This window comes from Pteronotus mesoamericanus, unplaced genomic scaffold (assembly GCF_021234165.1).
Source record: "Pteronotus mesoamericanus isolate MK-2021 breed Mesoamerican mustached bat unplaced genomic scaffold, CSHL_Meso_final contig_68, whole genome shotgun sequence".
Classification (NCBI taxonomy): Eukaryota; Metazoa; Chordata; class Mammalia; order Chiroptera; family Mormoopidae; genus Pteronotus; species Pteronotus mesoamericanus.
The window spans coordinates 792,022-815,480 of NW_026555234.1; the positions used below are offsets into that span (position 1 = coordinate 792,022).

Consider the following 23,459-nt stretch of genomic DNA (forward strand, 5'->3'; position numbering starts at 1 on the left):
AGAGTCACCCTGGGGGCTCCCTGACAGGTTGCCTGGCGTCTGTCAGCCCCTTGCCAGTGGCCCGAGTGTCACACGGCGCCCTGGTGTGGGGTCGGGGACGCCCGGGGCGTGTGCCTGTGTCGCTGGGCAGGTTTCCCTGTCCCTCCCGCTCGGGCTGCTCGGGCCTGGGCCTGGGCCTGGGCCTCCCGACGGGGCCTGTGGTTGCCTTGTGGCGGCAGGTGTTCTTCATCCTGGTTTCTTCTTTCTGGGAGACTTTTTTACTTAGCTTCTAAGGCTTTTAATTGAATTTCATTTTCATGACGGTACTAAAAAACACTTTTTTTTTTTAAAAAGATTTGATTTATTTTTAGAGAGGGGGCTGGGGGAGAAAGAGGCGGACGCGTCGATGTGACAGAGACATCGGTCCGTGGCCTCTCACCCAGGCCCCTGCCGGCCTGGGAGGGGCTGGCGACCTTCCGCTTTGTAGAGACGCCCAGCCCGCGGCGGCACGCCCGTCAGGGACCCACTTCAACGCTTTCAAAGCTCGCTCTTTGTTCTCCTCCCGTGGCGTGGCGTGGCGTGGCGTGGCGTGGCACGGTGCAGGCTGTCTCCGTTGGGCGTGGTCCCCTGCCGTGCCTGCGGCCTGTGCGCGCTGTTGGTCTGCGGTGGCTCGTGTCCGAGGGAGCAGGGTCTGAGTGGCCCGCGGGCGCGTCAGCTTCTCTAGAGGGTTTGGCTGGCTGTCGGCGGCTGCGTCGTGGGGCCTCCCACGGCGTCTCGTGACTTCTCGGGCCGGTGTCCTGTGGGAGGGAAGGGACTCGGTTCCCTGAAGGAGGCCCCTTTCTCCCCACTGGCGCAGAGGCCTGACCTCGGAGCCGACGTCCTCACTTCACTCTCCTTCCGCCGCGGCCTCAGCCCAACCCCTCTCCTGGGCCTTGGGACCAGGGGTCCCTTCCCTCGCCCGGGCCCGTCGGGCTGCTGGCAGGGTGGCTTCTCGGCCGGGAGCCGCAGCCGTGGGCGCCTCGGGACCTCCCTGCCCACACGGTCGCCCGCACGGGCCCCAGGCTCTGCAGCGAGTGGCTGGTAGGGCTGCCGACGCGTCGGTGCTGCGACGGGCCTTGCCCCCAGGCTGCCTGACCCCAGCCGGCCCCGCTTCCTGCGGCTTGGTCCCCTCGGTGGAGCGGCCCTTCCGTGGTGTCCTCTCTGGGCTTCGCTGTCTGGAGTCTTTCTCAGTGAACCTGGGAAGGGGGAGGGGAGACGGAGGTGCGGCTCAGGCCGCTTTCTTTCCCAGGCGGCCCTGAGCACCGCCTGGCCGTCCTTCCGCGGCCTGGACGGGGACGAGGGGCAGGGGAGGCCAGGGGTGGCGCTCGGTGCGTGCCTGCCCGGTCCGCCCCGAACTCCGACTGCCCGTCCTGACGTTGTGTGTTAAAAACCAGGTCAGAAAAAGAGCGCACGCCAGTACCACGTCCAGTTCTTCGGTGACGCCCCTGAGAGAGCTTGGATATTCGAGAAGAGCCTGGTGGCCTTTGAAGGAGAAGGACAGTTTGAGCAGCTGTGCCAGGAGAGCGCCCGGCAGGCGCCCACGAAAGCCGAGAAAATCAAGGTGACGGGCGCCCCTTAGGTCCCGCTCTGCACCCCGAGTCTGATTTCTGTGCTGGGTGACGGTTTCTTCTCGCTCATGGGATGACTCCCAGATGTCGTTTGCTTCATAATTTTTACTTTCCTTTATGAGTGTGTGAGTGGTGATGCTGTGTGTGATGTGTGCCGTGTGTGTGTGTATTTACGTTAGGTAAACGTGATTAAAATGTATTTCTAGCTTAAAGAAACTTTTACTGGGCTGAACTCTCACGTAAAACCCTTAGGTTAATTGGGTTTTATATTTTTGATTTTTCAATTTATATGAAATTCTAAAAGTGTCCTTTAAAGCGGGTTGACTTGTGTGTTACAGTGAAACTCACAGTGTCCCGTGCCCTCTTTGCAGCTGCTGAAGCCTGTTTCAGGGAAGCTGAGGGCGCAGTGGGGGATGGGCCTGCTCCAGGCCATGGAGGCTGCCGCCATGACCGTGGAGGAGCGGAAAGCCAAGTTCACCTTCCTCTACGTGGGGGGCCAGCTCCGCCTGAACCCGCACGTGGCCAAGGATGCGGGCGTCGCGGGGGAGGCGCCGGGGCCCGTGGGAGCCACTGGAGACACTGCTGGCACCCCCAGGCCGCGGAGAGAAGAGGGCGTCTCTGTGAAGAGGAGGCGGAGAGCCAGGCTGGCTCGCCCTGCCCCGGGCCGGGACGGCAGCCCCGAGGCAGAGCCGGCGACTCCGAAGGGGGCCGAGGCCGACCCCCGGAGAGGAGCGGGCTCGCTCCCCGGGAGGAAGAAGGCTGCGGCCGCCACGCCGCGGAGCCGGAAGGGGGACGCGGCGTCCCAGTTCCTGGTCTTCTGTCAAAAGCACCGGGACGAGGTGGGTGCTGCGCGGTCTGGGGCGGTCCTCCCTCCCCCCGGGGAGCGTGTGTGTCTGAGGCGCCATCTCCAGGGCGCCCTGTGCCGGTTCAGACCTCACGAGCGGCGGTCGTCACTGCTGTCTTCCCCTCGCGGGGCGAGGAGCCTGGTGCTCGGCTCTGGTGCGGGGCGCGGGGCCCCAGGGGCGGTGCTGGTGCTGCGGCTGGGCCCACGCTGACCACCCGCCTCCACGACACTGCACGGGACAGCAGCGTGTCAGCGGTGCAGACCTGCGTTCGTGGGGCACGGGATCTGTTAGTCGTGACGGCCTGACTCCCTGGGGCTGAGGGGTCGGTTTTGCTCACCGCTCCAGTGCAGGCTGGGGCAGGCGTCTCTCGGGGGTGCGAGAGGCACCCCGTCAGAGGCCTGGCATCGCGGTTTGCTGTCGCAGATTCTGCGCGCGCCCCGGCAGGTGGAGAGAAGGCGCGTGACGTGCTCCCTGCTCTTTGAAATGCAGTTAGCGGCCCGCGACGAGGCGCGGGCTTCCCCGGTTTGTTTGAGGCCCCTGTCAGGCTCCCAGCAAGCATCGCACTTAGGACCACAGCCTCAGAAGCATTCTCTTCAAAATGAAGAAGGCAGGGTGCCCATCCTGGCGCCTCTCGCTGGAAGTATTGCAGTGAAAGTCTTAGCCAGTGCTGTAAGGCAAGGAAAACCAAAAAGGCGCATTTGTAAAGGAGGAAAGGGCTGATGTTGTCTGCAGAGGTCTGTGTAGAAAACCCGGAGATTCTACAGAAAACCTGCAGAATTAGTCTGAGTTCATCAGAACTGCTGGGCATGAGACAGAGTATAACCACAGGAACAGAGGAAATGCCGAATTAAAAAGGTGCCATTTCTGACACGGTAGCAGTACAAGGTACCGAGGCATGAACGTGACGAAACGTGTGTGACTCTGGAGAAAGATGACTCTGACAGGGCGGCAGGCTGGGGGGCCAAGGCCGCACCCCACGTGTCGCGGACACTGCGGGCAGTGGGGAGCCCAGGGTGGGCGTGCGCGTGCGGGAGCGGCCGGGCGGGGGCTTGGGGCAGCGCGGGGCCACGTGGGCGGCGGCCCCCTGCGGCCCCTGCGGGACGCGGCTGTCACGTTGGGGGGGGGGGGGGGTTCTTTAAGCCACGCCGGTCACCTCCCGTGGAGGGACTCCGCCACAGCGAAGACGTGCGTGCCCGGGACGGCACACGAGCCCCGTGGACAGGGGCCCTGGGCCGGCAGCCCACACAGTCCCACAGGAGGGGCCGTGAAGACGGCCACGTACAGAAGGGCCCGGACGGCCCACGCGCCCACGGGGAGGGGCCTCCGGGGGCTGCGTCCCAGCCCCCGCGGGTGGCTGCCCCGCAACGTGCCCACCCAGCGCCCTTCCGCTCAGCTCTTGCAGAGCCCGCGGGGCACGGTTTGCTGCTGCCGGTGCCACGCCGATGGCAGAAGCAAGCTGCGGCGCGCAGGGCGGCGTCCGCTCCAGAGCGAGCCTGCCCACCCTGCTGGCCAGGAAGGAGCGACTCTCGGGCTGTCCTTTCACGGCTGCAGCGACGTGCGGCACCGAGGCTGTGCCACAGTTCTGAACGGGGACTGGGGCGGCGGCGCCCATGCCCGCCCTGCTGCGCAGTCCGGCTTCTCGAGGCCGTCGTTTCCTTGTGGGGGTGGGGGCCCACTGCCCCACGGGTGCTTCCAGGCGGCTCTCAGTTGACGGCCAGCGTGAGAGACGGCGCTGGGTGGGCGTCCCCCTGCCTGCTGGCCTGCTTTTCCAGGGCCACTTGTTAGGGGACAGTGACAGACAGGACACGGGGTTGCCGCTGGCCGAGGCCCCTTCCTGCCGCCTCCTTGTGAGTGGGGAGCGCGCTGGCTGCTGGGGACGGGCTGTGCCTGGCGCCGGTGCTTGCGTGTTCGTCGGTGCGACGGGCTGGGTCCAGTGCACGGCGCACGCGTGATGCCCGGGCCCGGGAACGGGGCTGGGTGGCGGTCAGGGTGGTAGCAGTGGGGGCGTCCCCACGAGAGGCCGGGTCTCTGCGGACCGTCCCGGAGGTGGCCGCGCAGTAGCGATTCAGTAGGTGTTAGTGCTGCGAGGCTGCGTTTTCTGCTTTTGGAGGGTCTTTCCTGCCTCCCCGAACCTCGCGTTTCCAGGGCCAGCGGTGCTTTCAGCCTGCCCTTCACAGGCACATTCGCGCCAGTTAGTTAGTTACCCGAAGGCGTGAAACTCACCTCGAGACATTGTGGCTTCAGACGAAGGCGCGTGTTGTGCGTCTCGCAGAACCTGCGGGTCAGGAATTTGAGAGCAGCCCGTGGTGGGTTAGGGCTGGGCCAGGGGCAGGGGTTCCTCCCGGGTGCCGCCTCGTTGCTGGAAGGCAGCCTGTGCGCTGGCTGCTGGAGTCCCTGCCACACCGGGTGACCCGCGCAGCACACGTGACCCGGGGAGGGCGGGTGGAGGCTTGTCTGCCGCAGGCTGGGGAGGCAGAGGCACTGTTTCCACACCTGCCCGCTGCTCAGGTGGGGTCCCAGCACTGGCATCTGGGGCCAGCACCTCCGTGCGCACCCACAGGTGTGGGGCCAGCGAGACAGCAGGCCCAGACGTCACTCCATGTCCCGAGGTCACGTTTCCAGGGGACTTTGTACAACTGGCTTTTCTAGGAAGCTCAGGCAACCATAACTTCCTAGTTACTTAGTGATTTTGGAAGCGTGTGTTCCGTCTCACGTGTGTCATTTCCTGTGTCTGTGTGATGCGCTGGGCCCGTTGGCTCCGGTCTCCGGCGCACGGACGAGCCTCGCCAGCGTCTGCGTCGTTTGAGCCTGGGCTCTCCTTGGAGCTTCGGCGGTACCCGGTCTGCGGCGTGGGAATGCAGAGGCCCTGTGGGTCCTGAAGGGCCTTGCTTGGCCCTGGGGCGAAGCTCAAGAGTGTGGCCTCTCACCTCTACCTGTGCTGTGCTCTCAGGTGGTGGCCGAGCACCCGGACGCCTCGGGGGAGGAGATCGAGGAGCTGCTGGGGTCCCAGTGGAACATGCTCAGCGAGAAGCAGAAGGCCCGCTACCACACCAAGTTCGCCGTCCTGGCCATGGCCCCCTCCGAAGAGGACGCTGCTGGTGAGGCCGGCGTGGGGTGTGCCCAGCGCACGGGGTCAGGGGCACCTCTGCGGGCTGCGTGTCCTCACTCAGTGTCCTGAGAGCTGTTCCTTGCGATCCATCTGGCCTGCAGCTCCCTCCCTCCTATGCCTGAGTGGACCAGCAGGGCCAGACGCCAGGCCCGGGTCCCGGGGAGGCTACGTGAGCCCCTGGCCGGCCAGCAGGTGGGGCTCAGGCCCCGGCGGGGGCCTCCGTGGCCTGTCGGCGAGCTTGCAGCGTGGGGGGGTGGGCCTCACGTGCGGGTGTCCTCCGGCCCTTCCTCAGCCTTTGCTCCGTACGCTCCGGAGAGAGCGTGGAGCCCGTGTTGTCCACGTGCTGGCCACGTTGAGAAAATGGACATTTTAAAAACATTTTATTTATTTACTTTTAGAGGGGGAAGGAGGGAGAAAGAGAGGGAGAGAAACATCGATGTGAGAGAGACATCAGTCCCTCGCCTCACTGTGCGCCCCGCTGGGAACTGCCCCGCAGCCAGGCTGTGCGCCCCGACCAGGGGTGGAACGAGCGACCGTTCCCTTTGCAGGACGACACCCAGCCGACCGAGCCACACGGTCAGGGTGAAAACTGACTTTTTAAATGTAAAAGCAAGAGTGACATTTGGGTGTCAGTTTAAAATACAAAAAAAGCAAAACAAAATGAAAAATACTGTTGCCAGTGTGGCTCACTCGGTTGGAGCGCCATCCCGTGCATCCAGATGTTGCCAGTCCAGTTCCCCGTCAGGGCACGCGCCTGGGTCGCCGGCTCGACTCCCCCTCGGGGGCCTCTAGGGGAGGCGACCGACTGACGCTTCATAGATCGATGTCTCTCTCTCTGTCTCTCTGTGTCTCTCCGTCTCACTCCAAAGTCAGCAAACACTTTTAAAAACTAAAAAATAATAACAAGTCCTGCACCTCTCAAGGTTCACTGTTGAAGGGTCTTGGAGAGGCTGAATATAAGTGTGTCCAGAGCCCTCAGAGGGAGGGTGGGTGCGGAGCTGCGCAGGCGGCCGAGTGCGTGCCCGCCGTGGCGAGCCCGCTCCGGACAGCTCGTCTGTCGTGATGTTTGGGGCTTTCCGGGCTGCCTGCGCCATCTCACCACATCAGGACGGAGTTCGGCTCATCTGTCCAGTGTTCACTGCGAACACCGGGATTCAGAGTTGCGGGGATATTTAGGATCTGGGCGTTTTCTTCAAGAGGCGGGAGCTCGGGCAGCCTCCTGAGTGCACCAGGCCCAGCAGGTGCCCTGCTCAGCCTGCGGCTCGGTTAAGGGCCTGTGGGGTCCGCCTTCAGCCGGACCCTGCCCGCCCGTGAGGAGGGCATGTGGCAGGGACTGTGCCGCACTGAGCTGTTTCGGGCGGCCAGTGGATGCCTAGCAGACAGGAGGGGCAGGCCAGCCCCCCCCCCCCCCCGCCGTGGGCTTCAGGTGCGCGTTCATCCCTGGAGGCCCTTCAGCCCCCCTAACAGGGACCCCCTGCACTTAGGACCAAGATGGGGGGCACGTCCATGGTTTCGGCCCCCGATGGTCTGTCTCAGCACAGGAGTTCAGACAGGGCCCCGCTGATGTTTTCATGAGAAGCGGCAGCTGCCTCCTATGTCAGGGGCCGGGGCGCGGGGGGGCCGCTGTCCGGCTGGCTGTGCAGGGGCCGAGCAGGCCCCGCTGCCTGCCGGCCTCAGCCCTCCTCCCGGGACGTGGCCGGGGCGGGGCTCGGTGGGCCGCTCAGTGGGCTGGCCTCCAGCAGGCCGGCCGGGCAGCCCCACCGGCCAGCGCCCTGCCCCGGCCCTGGGCACCGCTGGACGTCACGGCTGGCTGTGAGCCCTGCACCACCCGGGCTTCCGGGTCCAGGGCGGTGCTGCCCTCCCACGGGGAGTCGGACCCGTCCAGGCACGAGCCCTGGACCACATGGAGAGGGCGGGTTAGGGCTGCGGTGGACGCCAGCGTGCGGGTGGGCCCTCCGCCTGTGTGGACGCCCGACGTCCGGGCCGCCTGGTGTTATTCCGGGGTCAACCGCGCGGCACAGGGAAGCGGGGGGTGCAGCCCTGAAGTTGCTCCTCAGGATGCTCCTGTAAAGAAATGTATAAAGCATAGCATGTTGGGTATTTGTTAAAGTACAACTTAAATTCCACTATTGTTCGAATGTTAGTAAGTAAAGGATTTTTGAGAAAACACTGGATCACATTTGAATGTAATGCTCTACAATGTTAGGGTGCACTTAGCGCAGACACTGCCCACCAGCCCTGGGGTTAGGTCAGGCCTCCCGGGGTGCGACGTCGCAGATGCCGAGGCTGGGGCTGCTCTGCACGGCCGTGGGGCTCACTCATGTGAGTCTCCCCGCCCCACCCCTAGGCTACCTACATGGGAGGAAAAGGACCCACCCGAAGAGGGCACAGGACCCTGCAGGGGACTCGGAAGTTGAGGACGTGCCCAGGAAAAGACTCAGGACGGACAAGCACGGTCTTCGGAAGGTAATGACATCTGGGTCGGCCTGGCTGGGGGTGGGGGGGGGGCCCGCGCCGTGGGAGCCGTGGAGCCGTGGAGCCATGGGAGCCGCGGAGCCGCAGGGTGCCTGACCCCTGGGTGCAGGGGGCGGAGGCAGCCCTCCCGCGTTCCCGGGCCTGGGGGGCTCGCCTTCCTCGTGGCCCCTCGGAGAAGGCTGCTGCGGAGAGCGGTGCTCGCCTGCCTGGGCCTTCGGCACAAGCTCCGGAGACCTGGCTGCCAAAGAGAACATGCCCCCGCCCCCAACAACACCCGACATTCTGGCCCACAGGCCTCGTGGGAAAACGATCCTCGCCTCAAGGCCTTGCAGCTCGGGCGCAGAGCATGCTGCCGTGACCGCGCCGGCGTCCGTGCCTGGCGCCCTCGGGCGCACGGGCTCCGCGGGCCTTTCGCTGTGGTGGGGCCTCGAGGCGTCTGATAGGAGCCCCGAGTGGCTGCTCAGGCCTGTTGGCTACAGCAGGGACGGTGGCTGCAGGCGCCCCACGGCCAGGGGGCAGCGCGTGCTGGGGCCTGCAGGAGACGGACGTTGGCCGAGGCCCCGTGGCCAAGGGGGCCGTGGCCAGTGCTGCCCTGCGGGGCTCCCGCTGGGGGTGCGGGCTGTTCGCGTGACCCGGCCGTCCCGCAGACGCTGCTGGGGACAGAGCACCCCCGTGGGGCTGGTAGTGTCCAGTGGTGGCGCCAACTGAGGGCCGGAGCGTGGTGGTCTGGAGAGCGCTGGGCTTTTGCTGAGGAACCTCAGCAAGTTGCTCTTTCATTGTTCTGCTCTGCTTTGGAGAATGGAAGATAAATGTCACACGCTGCTAAGGTGGACACGGTGGCCCCGCATCGCCATCTCATTTCTTTAAGCCCACGTTTGCAGCTCAGGGGAACGGGCCGGCCCTGCCCCATGTGCCTGGCCCGCAGACGGCGCCTCCAGCCACCTCTGGGGGCAGGTGAGCGCACCCTGCAAGTGAGCTGGCGCAGGTGCCGTCTGCGCCTCGGTGCCCGCTGCCGGTGGCCCTCACTGCCGCAGTCGCCCTGAAGTGCGGCGCAGGTGCGCCCAGGACCGCGGTTCCGGCGTTGGGGTTCCAGCGTTCACGTCAGGCAGTGGGCGGCGTGCTGCAGTGACGGGGGCCAGGGGGCAGCGTTCGGTCCACGGTGCCTGCTCGGGCGCGGTGTCCAGGCTCTGTCCCTTCCGTGGGCAGCTGCTGTCCTCCCCGGCACGGGCACGCTTGTCCACGGTCCTGGTGCTGCCCCAGCGTCCTGTCCTCGGCCCCTTCCTGGGGGGCAGGGCGGGGGGGCCCTGGGGCGTTGGTCGCGGTGCCCGGGCGTGTTCTCAGCTGTGCTGCCCCAGCCTGGAGCGCTGGATGCACGCTCGCAGGGCCGCGCCCCTGCTGCGTCCTCGGCTGTGAGGCCGCTGCGGTGGTGGTCTGGGGGCGGGGCTTGCCTGGCACGAGTCTGCGCACCTGCAGCCTCCGCGTGTGTTTGCGGCGATGCCACCCTGGCTTCACCTGGCGCCACTTTTGCGCTCGGGCGGCTTGGGGAGGGGCTCTGCCCCCTTGTCCACAGGCCACGTGCGTCCATGGGGACGTCGGGGCAGCCTGCTGAGAGCTCCTGGTCCGGCCAGGCGTGGCGAGGCCCTGGCAGTGCGGGAGCTGGCGGGGCCCACGAGAGCCACTCTGTCCCAGCCTCTGGGGCCGCTGTGCGCGGTCGCGCCGGGAGGCTGTTTCCTTTCTCCTCTTCTTCCGTAGTATCTTCCTGTGTTTTATTTGTTTGTTTGTTTGTTTTTAAACAACAGAGAGAGCCCTTCGCTGAGAAGTCGTCCCGGACAGGCCCCTGCAAGGCCACAGGGGCGGCCCCCTCCCCCAAGGGCCAGGCAGGTAACGTGGCCACACCTCCCATGGGCCCCCAGCATGTGTCCAGGGCTGAGGGTGTGGGGGGCGGGACCCCCAGAGGCCACATGTCCTGGGGAGAGGGGCAGGGTCTGGTGCCAGGCAGCTCCGTGCACGTGGGCAGCAGCTGTCCCCATCCCCAGCTGTCGGAGCGACTCGGCTGCGCGTTACGACAGCCACTGTGCTGACCCCCGCGTGGCCATTCTCTGCCCAGAGTAGAGCTGTGGGCCCTGGCTGGGGCGCAGCTGGGGAGCGCGCCACCCCCACACGCCAAGGCTGCGTCGGGGCACGTGTGAGAAGCAAACCAGTGAATGCGCCAAGAAGTGGAACAGATCCATGCATCTCTCCCTTTCTAAAATCAGTAAATAAATAAATAAGTCACTAGGTGAAAAGTAGACTGACTGCTGGAGAAGGACTCAGACCGCGGGGCCCAGTCCCCTGCGCGGAGGTGCTGGTTGTCGCTGTAGACGCCCCGCCCCCTGGCGCCTGAGCCTCCGCCTGCACGTGAGCCAGGTGCAGCCGTGCCTCGCGGCTTCTGTCTCACATGTTCAGCAGATGAGCTTGGAGCGTTTGTGGGGAGACGCTGTCAGGCCGGTGAAAGGCGGACGCCTTGGGTGTTGTCTGATGGGTCCTTCTGGCCACTTGGTGAGGAGCTGCCACCTGCAGCGCCTGCGCAGGAAGGGAAGTGGAGCTCAGGGAGGGAGAGCAAGGGAGGACCAGGCATGGCTCTGGCGTCCTTCGGTTACCAGAGGTGCAGAGGTGGTTTTTAAAAATCAGCGAAAGGCTCTTAAAAACAAGATTCGTGAACAGTTTGAGCACTGAGTGGGTGTTTACCGACGTAAAGGGATGGTAACTTTTCGGTGCCGCAGTGGGGCTGTGGGCATGTTTGGGCCGCAGGCCTCAGGGACGCACACGAACCTGTCTGCGGCAGAACGGCGTGCCTGGGTTCTGCGTGGAGGCCTGGCCCGGTGGTTGTGGGGGGCCGCGCGGGGGGCCAGTGCGGCTCACTGCGCAGTCCCTGCCCTTGTCTGCGCCCAGGCCGCCCACAGTGAAACGGAGGCCCGTGGCACGGCCCCGGAGCCGTCTGCAGAACTTCTCCAATTAAAGCAGGAAGGACATGGAGGGTGTGGAATTCCAACCTGTACTTTATAAACCAACTTATTTTGCAGCAACGAAACACCTGTCTGATGCGTGCAAGCCCCTGAAGAAGCGAAACCGGGCGTCCACGGCAGCGTCCTCGGCTCTTGCGTTCAGCAAGAGCGCCTCTCCGTCTGCGTCCCTAACTGAGAACGAGGTAAAGTAGCAGTAGTGCTGGCGGCCGTGGCCCCGCGCGGAGGCCCTCGTGGGCCGGGCCGGGCTCCGCCGCGCGGCCTGCCGCTCTCCGCAAACGCAGGCGAGGCCCAGGCTCTCCAAACTGTGCACACGCCTGGCGCGGAAAGAAGCCCCTCCCTTAGCCTAGCCGAGCACCTGAAGCGGCGGGACCGCCCGCGTGTGCGGGAGTGTGCGTGTGCCCGCTGCAGGCCGGCGCGGCCGCTGTCTCCGAGGCCTCTGCGCCACCGGCGAGAGCGGCCCGCTGGGCCCGGCGTGACGCCATCAATGGGCCGGCCGCGTTCACTGCGTGGTCGCCCCAGGGGACACGGGCTGGGACACGTGCTCTTGCAACTGCTGTGGCTTCTGGACCAGGCTCACGGAGGGACGTGGCTGCGGGTCTGCGGCCCTCGTCCTTCAGACTCGGGCGCGCTCTTAGGTGCCTGCGCGCGGAGGTGAGGCAGCCCCGCCACGGCAGGGACTCCTGTCGCCTGGGCTTGTGCAGCGCCCGAGGCCGTGGCTGTCGCTCTGTCACGGCACCTCGACTCCGTCAGCAGACCTCAAGTCTTTGCCGCACGAGGAGCAAAACAAGAAGTAGCCCCAGATGGCAGATGCGGCCCTTCCTTGTCCTGAGGGGCTGGGGCTCTGGACTTCGGCGGCTTCCCCAGGAGCTCCCTCCCCTTTCAACTCCTTCCTGTTTGTCCTGTGACTCCCTTTGCCCAGTGTGGACAGGGGTCCTGTTTCTAGACTGTTAACGAGGAGGTGCTAACCTTGGGCTTTTTCGGCGCAGGACGGGGGCAGGGAGTGGGCGCCCTTTTGGGTTAGAAGGCGGCACTTCTGCCCTGTCTCTGCCACAGTCCCCAGTGGGACAGGCGTCCTGCTCTCTGCCAGGCTCAGTTCTCCCTCGTTAGATGAGGAGCAGGCCTCCAGCGTGAGGGTCTTCGGGCACAGAGGTCAGAGGGGCCTGAGCTCACTGCCCAGGGCCTCGGGGCTGCAAACACGGAGCGCTCCCTGGGGGCTTCCTCGGGGACCCTGGCCGGCTTGGCCGCGGGAGCAGCTGTTTGAGTGTGTGGGGCGGGGGCTCCCTGGCGGTCAACGTGTGTGGGTGGCCTCAGGCATGCCCGGGGGCACGGGGAGAGCTGTTCCCCAGCCTCTGGAGCTGACTGAGCCGTGGAAAGGCACGTCCTCCACAAAAGCTTTTCCTTTTCCTTGTCATAAAGAACTGAATGGAAAGGCGGCCTGCAGTTCTGCGTGCGAACACTCCAAATAAAAGGTTTCGGTTCCGTGGACCCTCCTGGTTAAGTTGGCTTTTCAATGACTCTTCCCGCAGCGCCACGTTCGGGGCCCGCGTGCCGTGGAGCTTCCCTCGCGCTCTCGCCAGCACAGGCGACAGGGAAGCCTGGAGCTGCTCAGGCCCCGCTGGGCCCCGCTCCGGGCTGCGTGTGGGCGCGGGCAGCACCCCTGGGCGGGCCTGGCCTGGCAGGCACAGAGACAGGCGTGGCCGACGAGCCTGGGAGCCTGGCGCCCGCTTTAACCGGGGCGAGCTGGACCGCGCGGCCTGAACCTGGGAAGCGTTTCACGGTTAGACTGGGGAGGCTGCCGGCGCTTTGACTTGGGAGGCGGACGAGCGGTTAGGCAGGCTGGCGGCGGGCGCGGCACGGCTCCCTGCGCTCGGATGCCGGTGCGCAGACCGCAGCGTGCGGCCTGCCTCTGGCCGGGAGCACGAGCGCCCGAGGCCCTCCCCGTGGGCCGCTCTCCGCGGCTGGCCCGCGCCGCTGGGGCGCATGTCCGCGGAAGGGCGCTCTTCCTGAGGACCCCGCAGGAGGACAGGGTGGCCTGCCCACGGTGTGTTGCAGAACCACACACCGCACGAGTCCCAGCGTGGGCTGCACCAAGGGCCCAGGGGCTCGGGGAGGGGGGCAGCGTGCGCGGGTAGGAGCCCCTGCCGCCTGCGGGGCCGCCACCGATGGAGCGTGAGGCTGCGGACGTGCCGTCCGGACTTCAGACCGGCCCTCGTGCGGGCCGCTTGCCCTTTGCATGTGTGTGTTTCTCCTTCCGTCACCCTGGGTCCCGCTAAGGAAACAAATAGGGTTAGAATTTCAAGACGTTTTACGTCATTTTGGTTTAAGTCTTTCTCAGAAAGGGTACATGCACTAAACAAAACCTACGGTAGAACCCTCATTGCGTAGTCACCCTCGTGAAGACAGCGGATGAAAATGATGCGCTTGCACGACAAACGCCTGTGAAGGCTTCGATGTGACTTACGTGTTTGTTCTGTGACTTCATTTCTTACTCCCTTAGTCAGGCAAACTCTTGCTTGTTGCGTCTTCACTGGTAACCGCTTTTAGGGCAGCCCATCCGTCGGGCGAGGCCTGAGCTCAGCTGCTCGTGCCGCCCCTGCTGCGGGGCGGCTCCCCGGGGCGCCTGCTGCCGACGGCGTGTTGCCGCCACACTGAGGGGCGCCGCCGTGGTCTCCCTGGAAGGTGAGCGGTGTCTGAGTCTGTTGGGGTTATTGAGCACACGCCCTGAGGGAAGCGCGACACGTTTTGAGACCAAGACAAGATCCTGGCGCGGCCCCTGCGGCTCCAGCTGCGAGCACAGCGCCGGTCCCGGGGGCAGGGCTGGGCTCGTGAGAGGGCGTGTGCGTCCTCCCGCCTGTTGCTCCCAGCCTTCCCTGGCGCGTGTCAGCGTCAGCACCCTCAGAAGCAGGGCACGGACAGCGTCCGGGGAGGCACCGTCCCCGCGCGCCCTTGCCGTTGCCAGGGGAGCGGCCAGCGCAGCAGATGCTGCCCTGGTGCCCAGCGGGGGCGGCAGGGGGGCTGGGGTTCTGCCTCTTGGCTGAGCGGCCGTGCGGCGACTGCAGGCTGAGGGCACATGCAGGAGAGGCACCGGGGCGGCTGCCGCCCCGGAGGGTCCGTCCCGGGCGTGGTGTCCTGCCCAGGGCCGCCGCTGGCGTGCTGAGGACGAGGCCCCATGAGCCCGGGCCCACCGGGGCAGGGGCGGCGCACGCCGTTCCCGATGCCCGCGGCCCTTCCAGTGGGCCGTCCCTGCCGCGGAAGCTCTGAACAGCCTGGCGTGCGGAGCCGTGACTCCTGTGACGTTAGCCGAGTGCTCTGGGCGCCGGCACCTTGGAAGGACTCGGCGGTTCGCTCTGCGACGGCACGATTGTGACCGCGGAGGGATGAGTTCTGTCCGGCCCCAGAAGCACCGCCGCGGTGCGGCACGGAGAGTGGCCCTTGTGGCCGCGTCCTGCACGGGGTGGGGGTGGGGCGAGGCAAGCCCGGCAGCGCCAAGGGGCAGGGCGGCAGCCGAGGGTGGCGGCTCTGTCCAGATGTAGGGGGCGGGACTCGTGGCCTCGAGGGCACCAGCAGCTCAGCAGTGACGTGCGGTTCTCAGAGAGGCTCAGGAAGTGCGGATGGTGGCGTGGGGTGGCTCTCACTTGGGACATGGTCACCGAGAGGGAAGGCTCACCCGCAGGCTTCTGGCGGGGACCAAGGGCGCCGTCGGCAACCACAGACTGGTGCGTTTGGACGGTGGCCGGCCAGCTCCCAGCGGGTGGTGGGCAGCAGGTGCCGTCTCCTCCAGCGGGAGAGAGGAGAGGACCCTCAGGGTGGCTGGTGCGTCCACAGGCAGCATAAAATCGGCGTCCGCTGAGGACGTGGAGCGCGCCGCGGCGGGGGCACTGGGTGGGGGGGTGCCAGGTCTTGGGGCTGGGAAGGGGGCTGGGCTGGCGGAGGGGGTTGCGCTCGGGGCGCTGCGGCGAGGGGCCGGCCCACTTGCCCAGGGCAGGGCTGTGCCCTCCGGCCGCCAGCGGCGGCCTTGCGGAGGACGGTCCCCGGGAGGCCCTGTGGCCACCGGAGGGCGAGGGGAGGTCCAGCTCTGAGAGCGGGTGCGTCCCCAGGGCAGTTAACGCAGGCTTGCGGCGCGTCCTGCAGAAGTCCTCACGGCGCTGGCGTGTCCCTGCCGAGTCACCTGCGCTGCCTGCTGTCGGGTGGATTTTCTTCCGGGTTCTGTGCAGGGTTGCAGGGTCCTTGTGGCGCCGCCGCCCATGCACCGCGCACATGCAGTCGGGGCGGCCGGGAGGAGGAGTCTTCGTGTGGGATGGAGGCATTGGCCAGGGTCTGGGCTGCAGCTGCTCTGAAAGGGCAGGCTCCACGCCAGCGCGGCGCCTTCCCGAGCTGCGTGCAGGTGGCAGTGGCGTCCGGCCCCGACTCCCTGGCCCACCGGCTGCTGACGCCGGTGTCCTGAGGGCTTTGCCCAGGCCAGGCCCGGGGTCCCTGCCTCTGCAGCGGCGGGGTCAGGGGTGGGCGGTCTCGGTGCGCTGCACTGGGCGTCCTTTCCGCTGTGTGCCCCCCTCCTAACCGAAGAGAGGGCCCGGGGCTAGAGGGTGCCCCTGGAGGCCAAGGGGGTGCCCGAGGGCGGGTTCTGGGCTTCGGGCAGGGCCGGCGGGGTGGGGCACGGCCATCGCAGGGGTGGTGGAGTTGGGGGCATTGACAGCTGGACACAGCGGAGGAGAGGACGGCGTGGGCCATGAGGCCAACACCGGGCACGGGTTGGCTGCGCCCGTGGGCCCCGGCCCCGGCCTGCTTGCCCAGGGTTGGCGGCCACAGGCGGCGAGGAGGGCCTGAGCAGAGCCAGCGCGCGCCCGGTGCAGGAGAGGGCGGAGGAGAGGAGGCTGTCAGCCAGCACCAGGCTCCGAGCCCCGCAGGCCCTCGGTGTGGGGGAGGCTGGGCCCGCTGCGACCGGTGACCCGCGGTGCTGTTTTGACCGAGAGCAATAGCACCACACAGGGTGGCCCTCTGCCCCCTCGGCCCCGTGCGGGGGAGGAGTGTCCTCGGGCCCCTGGGGGACCTCTGTGAACTCGCCTCGGGGGCCCGGCCACGGCCCTTTGGGCTTGGTGGGGGCTTGCGTTTTGTGCTTTGAAAATCAATGGTTTCATCATCTCCGTTGAAAAAATCCTATAAACTGAAAAAGCAATCGCTGCGGATTGCTGTTTGTCCTTGAGATCGTGACTCTAAGTCACAGTATTTTGCTGAAAGAATTGAAACGTCACTGCGGTATCACAAAAGGTGTCTCAGACACTCTCAGGTCTGCCAGTGGCTTCGAGGTTGCGTTTGAAGAAGCGTGTGAGCCCTCTGCGCGTTGTGGGATTTTGGCCAGTGAACCGGGTCTGACCCTGCCAAGCACCGCGTGTGCTGTGGGAGCTGGAACCCGGGAGGTCGCCACTCGTGCGCTTGCCGGTGGTGGCGCGGGACTGGCCTCAGCAGGTAGGAGGCCCCGCGCGCGCCGTCCTCCTCTCCTTGCGCTGCCCGGAGCGGGCAGGCCCCCGGGGCCTCGTCCACGTGTCCCCTTGCGGGCTCCGGGCCCTGCTGGGAACCAACAGCCTTGTCTTCTCGGACACCTTTGTAACTGGCAGGTTGCGTGTGAGGTCCGCCTGTGTCGCCTTTTCCTGGCTCCCGTGTTGTCGTTGGGTTACTCTGTGAAATTTGCCAGCATTTATCTTGAAGGGCTCGAACCAGGGACACAGGAAACATCTTCCAGGACCGCGGGGGCGGGGGCGGGGGGCGGGGCTTTCTGGCCGTTCTCCAGTCCCGTCCGGCCCACGCTCTGCTGAGCACAGTTGGGGGGCAGCATTGTTTAAAAGACTTGCGGCCCCTACGAGAAGGGCTGGCGCTGGGCCTGCGGCCTCGCGGGTGGACGTGGGCGGGGCGGGGCGGGCGGGGCTCAGACTCAGCGAGGGGCAGCTGGCGAGTTCCAGCCTGAGTCCTCTTGAGGGGCTGCTTTAGTGAGGACTGTCACGCCCTGCAGCACTCCAGGTTGTGGACGGCTCACCTGCAAGCTGTTTTAGCTCCACTCGAGTATCTGCCTCGCTGGGCCGCTCACTTGGAAGGCCTGTCCGAGGCTGGTCTTGTGCTTGGGTCTAAGTGGGTGAAATCTGCTGCTCGCAGGGCCCTTACCTGTCAATCCAAAATGCCGTGTGAAAGGGCTCCCCGTTCTCTCTTCCCGGAAGCATCACTCACACGTGGGGCGGTGCTGGTTCATAGAAACACTCACTGTTTAAGGTCTGCAATTGTATTTCACAAATGCTGTAGTGTTCAACCTGTGCAGGGTTCTGTTTGGTCAAGAAATGAGAGACGCGCTGTGCGCTGCCTCACGGCCGGCGGCCGGCGGCCCGCGGGACAGCTCTCCAGGCGCAGAGGGAGCTCCTGCTGGCGGCCGCAGCGCCCTGGCCGCATCACCTCCAGGAGCTGGTTCCAGCGCCGCCGGGCCCGGTGTGCGTGCGGCCGGCCCTCGCATGCCCGTCGCGTGGGTGGCAGAGGCTGCCCCGGCCGTAAAGGAGTGTGTTTCTCGGGCAAGTGGTCGAGTCACCGGCTGCTCGCTGAGTAGAGAGCAGGGAGCCGCTCAGACCCATGGGAGTCGTGGCGTCGGGGGCCACGGCCGCCCTGGCGGCGGCGGAAGCAGCGGGGAGCTCTTGCCAGTCTGTCCACCCAGTCACCCCGTGTTTCTTTTTCCAAATGCCGCCTGTTGGACACGGAATAGCCCGTAGAGGTCGTAGACTGAGACTGGGGACTGTGTTGGGACCGTACAGGGGCTGTCACTCCGACAGACGCATCCCCGCGTGAGCACTGTCACCTGGTGCACGCACGCGGGCCTGCGGCTGCAGCGAGGGCCCTGCGGGCCGGCCGGCCAGGCTCGTGTCCGGGCGGGGACGGGGGCGGGCGGCGGGCTTCCCACACTGTGTCCTGGCTGTGCTGTGCAAGGCCTGTTCTCTGTACGCGCCTCTGCCCCGGGCCTCGGGCCTCCTGTGTGTCCCGCACAGCGATGTTCATTCAAAATGTGTACCCGTGTTCACGCCTCCAACGCTCTGTCGATGTGGGAGCTGCTGTCTCCCGTGGAAACGTGCTGCCTGCCTCTGTAAATCTCAAATAAAAGGTGCTGTTCCTTCCTGTGAGCCCGGCCTGGTCTGTGTGTTCTGTCTCTCTCTCCGAGCATTTTTCTTTGAATCGGGTCCAGCCCCATGGAGGGAGGACCGGGGTTGGCGGGCGGGCACCGGGCGGTCTCCCTGGAGCCCCCACGAGGGCCCTCCTTTGGGCCTGGTGGCTCCCTCAGGGAGGCCGCCCTCAGGGTCCCCTGTGCCCCTGCAGCCGCAGGGCCCAGCCCTGTCTGTGACATGTCTGAAGGACACGTGACGTTTGGAGTTGGAGCACAGCACATTTCTTCAGGGGGTCAGTGCACGGGGAGGCAAGGTGACCGGAGGGCCTGGGGGCCCCAGCAACCCCACCTGGGCAGCCCCAAGAGGGCCCGGCTTTGCCACGGGAGGCCCTGTAGCTCAGGGCGCTCTCTCTCTCTCTCGAGGCCGTGCCACGGGGGGTATCAGACATTGAGAGTCCGGAGGCGGAGCGGGGGCCGCCGCGTCTGCCCCGCCACAGATGCCGGCCGAGCGGCAGGTCCCAGCAGACACGCCAGCCCACTCTGACACCAGCGTCTAGGGCAGCAAAACGCTGCATCTTTTTTCTTTCTCCTGCTCACAGAGGTGCCAGAAGGCAGAAGGGCTGCGGGCGCTCCTGCGGGGCTGGTCCTTCTGTTCTGTTCCTGATTTTCTAACGTGGTCCGATGTCCATTTCTCGCTTTGCGTTTGGCAAACGGCAGGCCTGTAACACAGCGCCTTGTGGTTACTGAGTGGACAGGAAATGAAGTTTATACGTTTACTGTGTTGAAAAATTCAGTTTTCAACATTTATCGAACATGAGAGAAATGCTGAATGTGTTGTTTTTAAAAAAGACCCTCAAGTTGGTATATGAGAAAGTTTTCTAGTGAAAGAGTTACTGATCTCTATTTGAAGACCTACTACTGAGGGTCCATTGAGGGGTCCATTGAGGGGAACGAGGGGCGAGGGTGGCGCCCGGCCGCGGGAGCCGGCCGGCCGGAGCGCCGCGCCCTCCCCTATGGTCCCGGGCAGCTGCCCCCTCCTGGGTGGAGGACAAGCAGGGCCGCGCAGCCTGGTCAGCGCTCCGGTGCACGACGTGCTCCCCACACGGAGCCCCTGGCCCGGCCGCCGCAGACGGCGGGGCCACAGCGCCAGGGCTCACGCCGCGACTGCACTTGGGTTCTTTCAGAAATTCACTTGGTAGCGATGTTTCTCTTACTTAAAGTAGTTGGACCTTAACCAGTCGGGTAAGAAAGGTCAGGATTTTCCATCCCAAATCCTGTTTTCAGCCACCAACAAGAGCACATAGAGTTTTCATAAAAATTACTTCACGTTTAAGGCTTCCTAAGAGAACGTTAACGCTGCTTCACATGAATACACACGTATCCACGTATAATAAATACCAACTGGAATGAAGTCCGTTTCTGAATTTCTACCCAGCTTATCAACACGTCGTACCCTCAGAACCCCTGCGGGCGACGTGTGTTTGCAGGGGAGAGCTGGCGGGCGGTGCGCAGAGGGCCTGCGTGCAGCTGGCGTGCGTGCGCGGCCCGCGCCTGGCGGGCCTGCCGCGGAGCCCCCGCGACTAGTGAACTGTCGTCCGCCTCCGCCCGCAGGTCTCGGACGGCCCGGGAGACGAGCCTCTGGAGTCCCCGTACGAAAGCGCCGACGAAACTCAGACCGAAGCGTCCGTCTCATCCAAGAAGTCGGAGCGGGGAGTTGCCGCCAAGAAGGAGCACGTGTGTCAGGTGAGGGGCCGCCGCCCCACGCCCACCACCCGGCCTCGCCGCCAGCTGGCCCTGGGCTGTGGGTGCAGCCCGCACCGTTCCCTCCCACGTGGGCGTGTCTCACCTGTGACTGCCGCGCGCATGAACACGCGCGCTGGGGCGTGCGCAGAAGCAGGGGGCGGAGGCGTGGGGCTGCGGGGGGCCTGGCTTCCCCGCCGGCACAGGCTGGGGCCCGCATGGGCGCCACCCGGCGAGGCTGTGCGCTCCTGCTCCGGGCCGCCTCTGAGCTGCCTGCGCGGGTCCCCGAGGCCTTGGATCCTGTCAGTGCCCATCGCTGTCGCCAGGGGCCCCCATCTGGGCCCTGTGGCCCGGCGGTCCCCTCAGCCGTGCTGTGCGCCCCCCGCAGGTGTGCGAGAAGCCCGGCAGCCTCCTGCTCTGCGAGGGCCCCTGCTGCGGGGCCTTCCACCTCGCCTGCCTCGGGCGGTCCCGGCCTCCGGAGGGGAGGTTCGTCTGCGGCGAGTGTGCTTCAGGCAAGTGCTGTCCCCGTTCCGAGGGGACCAGGCCGGTGTCCTGTCGCGTCCCCTCCCAGCCTCCCTTCACACCGGGGTGTGGGCTGCCGTCGCAGGCGTGGCCGGCCCGGCCGGCGTGCCTCGTGCCCCCTGCGTGCCTTCCCTTGGGCGGCAGGCGTGACTGCTTTCACGTCCCTTGGAAGGAGTCCCGTGTGGGGTGACCGGTAGAGTGCTGTCCGGTGCGTGGTGGTGCCGTGGCCCCTGCGGGTGATCTCGCCGGTCTCGGGACGCTGGGGTTCGAAGGCGCACCGAGCCGCAGCGTGGCTCAGCCCCACGCTTGTCCCCGCGCGGCCGCGGCCCTTGCTCTGGGGCGCTGGCCCCTTGTGCGCAGGCTGGGGCTGACGAGGCCGGCGGCACAGAGGCTCTCACAGCTCCCCTCCCGCCCAGCGGTCCCGACCCTCCGGTGACTGACGCGCGGTCAGCAGGTGCTGGGACCCTGTACTGCAGGGGACCGGTCCTGTGAGCAGTTCTCCCTGCGGCGGGTCACCGCGCTCGCGGGAGAGGAGGGGCGTTCTTCCCCAGGAGCCCCACTCCTTCCCACTTCTTGCTCCCTGGAGCAGCCACCACCTGGCTGCTGGCCGCTTCCCCATCCTCCGGGTGAGGCCGCGTCTCCAGCCGCAGCCCCGTCGCTGCGACGGCCTGGCTTGCAGGACCTGGGTGGGACAGCTCCCGGGGGGGGGGGGGCGGCCTGCCCCTCAGCGTCGCTGGTGGGCGTGGCTCTGGGCCTGCGGCTCACCCTGCCCTGTGTGCCCGCCCCGCCGTCGCCGTCGCCAGGGGTCCACTCGTGCTTCGTGTGCAAGGAGAGCCAGGCGGGCCTGAAGCGCTGTGTGGTGTCGCAGTGCGGGAAGTTCTACCACGAGGCCTGCGTGAGGAAGTACCCCCTGACGGTGTTCGAGAGCCGGGGCTTCCGCTGCCCGCTGCACAGCTGCGTGAGCTGCCACGCCTCCAACCCGGCGCACCCGCGCCCTGCGAAAGGTGGGCGCACATGGGCGGCGGGCCTGGCGGCCAGGTTGGCGCTGTCGCCAGAGGCCCTCGCCCCTCGGGGGTGCGGGGGGGTCCGCCGTTCCCCATCCCTGGCTCGGCACAGGGCGGGCCGGGGCTTTCCTTGGCAGAGGACCTGCCCGTCCCCTTCAGCCTCCCGTCTTCCTGCTCTAGATCCTCAGTCTAAAGATTAAGGGCGGGACCTTCGAGTCCTTTTGATAGATTCTTTTTTTATTTTAACGGTCCTTCACATACAAGGTGTTGCGGCGCAGCCGTGCCTGTCACTTGACCTCGGGTGTGTGGCGTTGAGGACGGCAGGCCGCCTCTGCCTCCGGGCCCCAGCAGCGGCCAGCCAGGGCCGGGGCCCGTGCCCCCTGGGAACCCGTGGCCTGGCCGGGTGTTCAGAGGCTGCTCTGGCATCCGGGGGTGGGGGTGGGGGTGGGGCCGGCGCCCAGCCCGGGGAGCCCAAGCGGAGGGCGGCACTTGAGAGGCTTGACCACTTTCTCAGGCGCCTTTGGAGCCTTTGCTTCGAGGAGGCGTGTTTCGTGGCGTGTATCACGTGTTCTCGTCCTCCTGCTCTAGTTATTTTTTTCGGCTACGTCATTTACGTCAGCACTGATTTGCTGAGCGAGGGGGCTGGGTGGTTCCTCGCTGCCCTGCTCCTGGGGCCGGGCCCTCAGCCCCTCAGCCCCTCTCTCTGCCTGTGCAGGGAAAATGCTGCGCTGTGTCCGCTGCCCCGTCGCCTACCACGGAGGCGACGCCTGTCTGGCCGCGGGCTGCTTGGTGCTCGCCTCCCACAGCATTGTCTGCACGGGCCACTTCACAGCCCGGAAGGGGAAGCGGCACCACGCCCACGTCAACGTGAGCTGGTGCTTCGTGTGCTCCAAAGGTGAGGCTCGGCGCCGTGCGTCCACAGGGCCGCTGCTGCGAGGTCAGCAGGGTCGCTGGGCGGAGGCGTGTGGGCGGTTAGAGTACAGTGCTGCCCCCGGCCTGGAGCACAGGTGGCTCCTCCGGCCCCCCGGGCACCGGTGCGGCCGGCGGGGTGCGACCACACAGTGTCCCCGTGGATTCACGGCATCACGCCGTGGCGTTGCCAGGTTCGCCGTGGCCGCCTCGGCGCATGGGGAACTGTCGGTGGCGACGCGGCCTTTGCTGTTGTGCCAGCGGCCGGCTGGGCGGGCTGTGGGCTGGGCCCGCGTGCGCGGCCAGGCTGAGCGGCCCCTCCCCCGCAGGGGGCAGCCTTCTGTGCTGCGAGTCCTGCCCGGCGGCCTTCCACCCGGACTGCCTGAACATCGAGATGCCCGACGGCAGCTGGTTCTGCAACGACTGCAGGGCCGGCAAGAAGCTGCATTACCAGGACATTATTTGGGTCAAACTCGGGAACTACAGGTGTGAGAACTAGACTCCCATGCTCCTGCCCCTGTGTTCAAACGTGTCTTTTACTTTGCAGTACTTGCAGTGTTGAAGCTATTGTCACTCTCTCTGAAGAGTCTGTGAACCCTGTTTTTAATATTTATAATAGATGGTGGCCGGCAGAAGTTTGCCATCCCAAAAATGTTCCCCCAAATATTCAGAAAATGAAGCACGAGGTTGGAGAATTCCCTGTGTTTTTCTTTGGGTCTAAAGATTATTACTGGACGCATCAGGCTCGAGTGTTCCCGTACATGGAAGGGGACCGGGGCAGCCGCTACCAGGGGGTCAGAGGGATCGGAAGAGTCTTCAAAAACGGTACGGGCCCCCTGGGTGGAGGGAGGCAGCGGGCGGCGCTCACTCTCGTTTCTGCGCTTGGGGAACGCGGTTTCTGTCAAAAGCCCTGCAGTCAGCGCTCTAGCTGGGCTTTAAATGAGGAAAAAGGATGGTTGCTGGTCGGTTGAGGCACCAAATCAGACAGATTGATACTTTTGTAGCATTGGTTCACATTCACACGCCTGATAGCTGTGGTTGGGGCTGGGCTCCATTCCACCCGGATTCGGGAGCTGGGCACGGCGGGGGGAGCGGGGGTCAGGTGAGGAGGCAGGCAAGGAATGCAGCCCCGGGG

General features: G+C 65.9%; 1 protein-coding gene across 1 annotated transcript in view; it reads left to right on the plus strand.

The window, feature by feature from the left end:
- Window positions 1-23,459, plus strand: part of NSD2 (nuclear receptor binding SET domain protein 2) — a 51,596-nt gene that overhangs the window by 20,996 nt on the left and 7,141 nt on the right. The window contains exons 4-15 of the mRNA XM_054581855.1: window positions 1,413-1,579; window positions 1,958-2,425; window positions 5,382-5,529; window positions 7,888-8,006; window positions 9,815-9,896; window positions 11,078-11,202; window positions 19,761-19,892; window positions 20,278-20,401; window positions 21,215-21,415; window positions 22,131-22,310; window positions 22,654-22,810; window positions 22,944-23,149. Of these exons, the coding sequence (XP_054437830.1) occupies window positions 1,413-1,579; window positions 1,958-2,425; window positions 5,382-5,529; window positions 7,888-8,006; window positions 9,815-9,896; window positions 11,078-11,202; window positions 19,761-19,892; window positions 20,278-20,401; window positions 21,215-21,415; window positions 22,131-22,310; window positions 22,654-22,810; window positions 22,944-23,149 (2,109 nt within the window). The remainder of the gene's footprint in view (window positions 1-1,412; window positions 1,580-1,957; window positions 2,426-5,381; window positions 5,530-7,887; window positions 8,007-9,814; window positions 9,897-11,077; window positions 11,203-19,760; window positions 19,893-20,277; window positions 20,402-21,214; window positions 21,416-22,130; window positions 22,311-22,653; window positions 22,811-22,943; window positions 23,150-23,459) is intronic.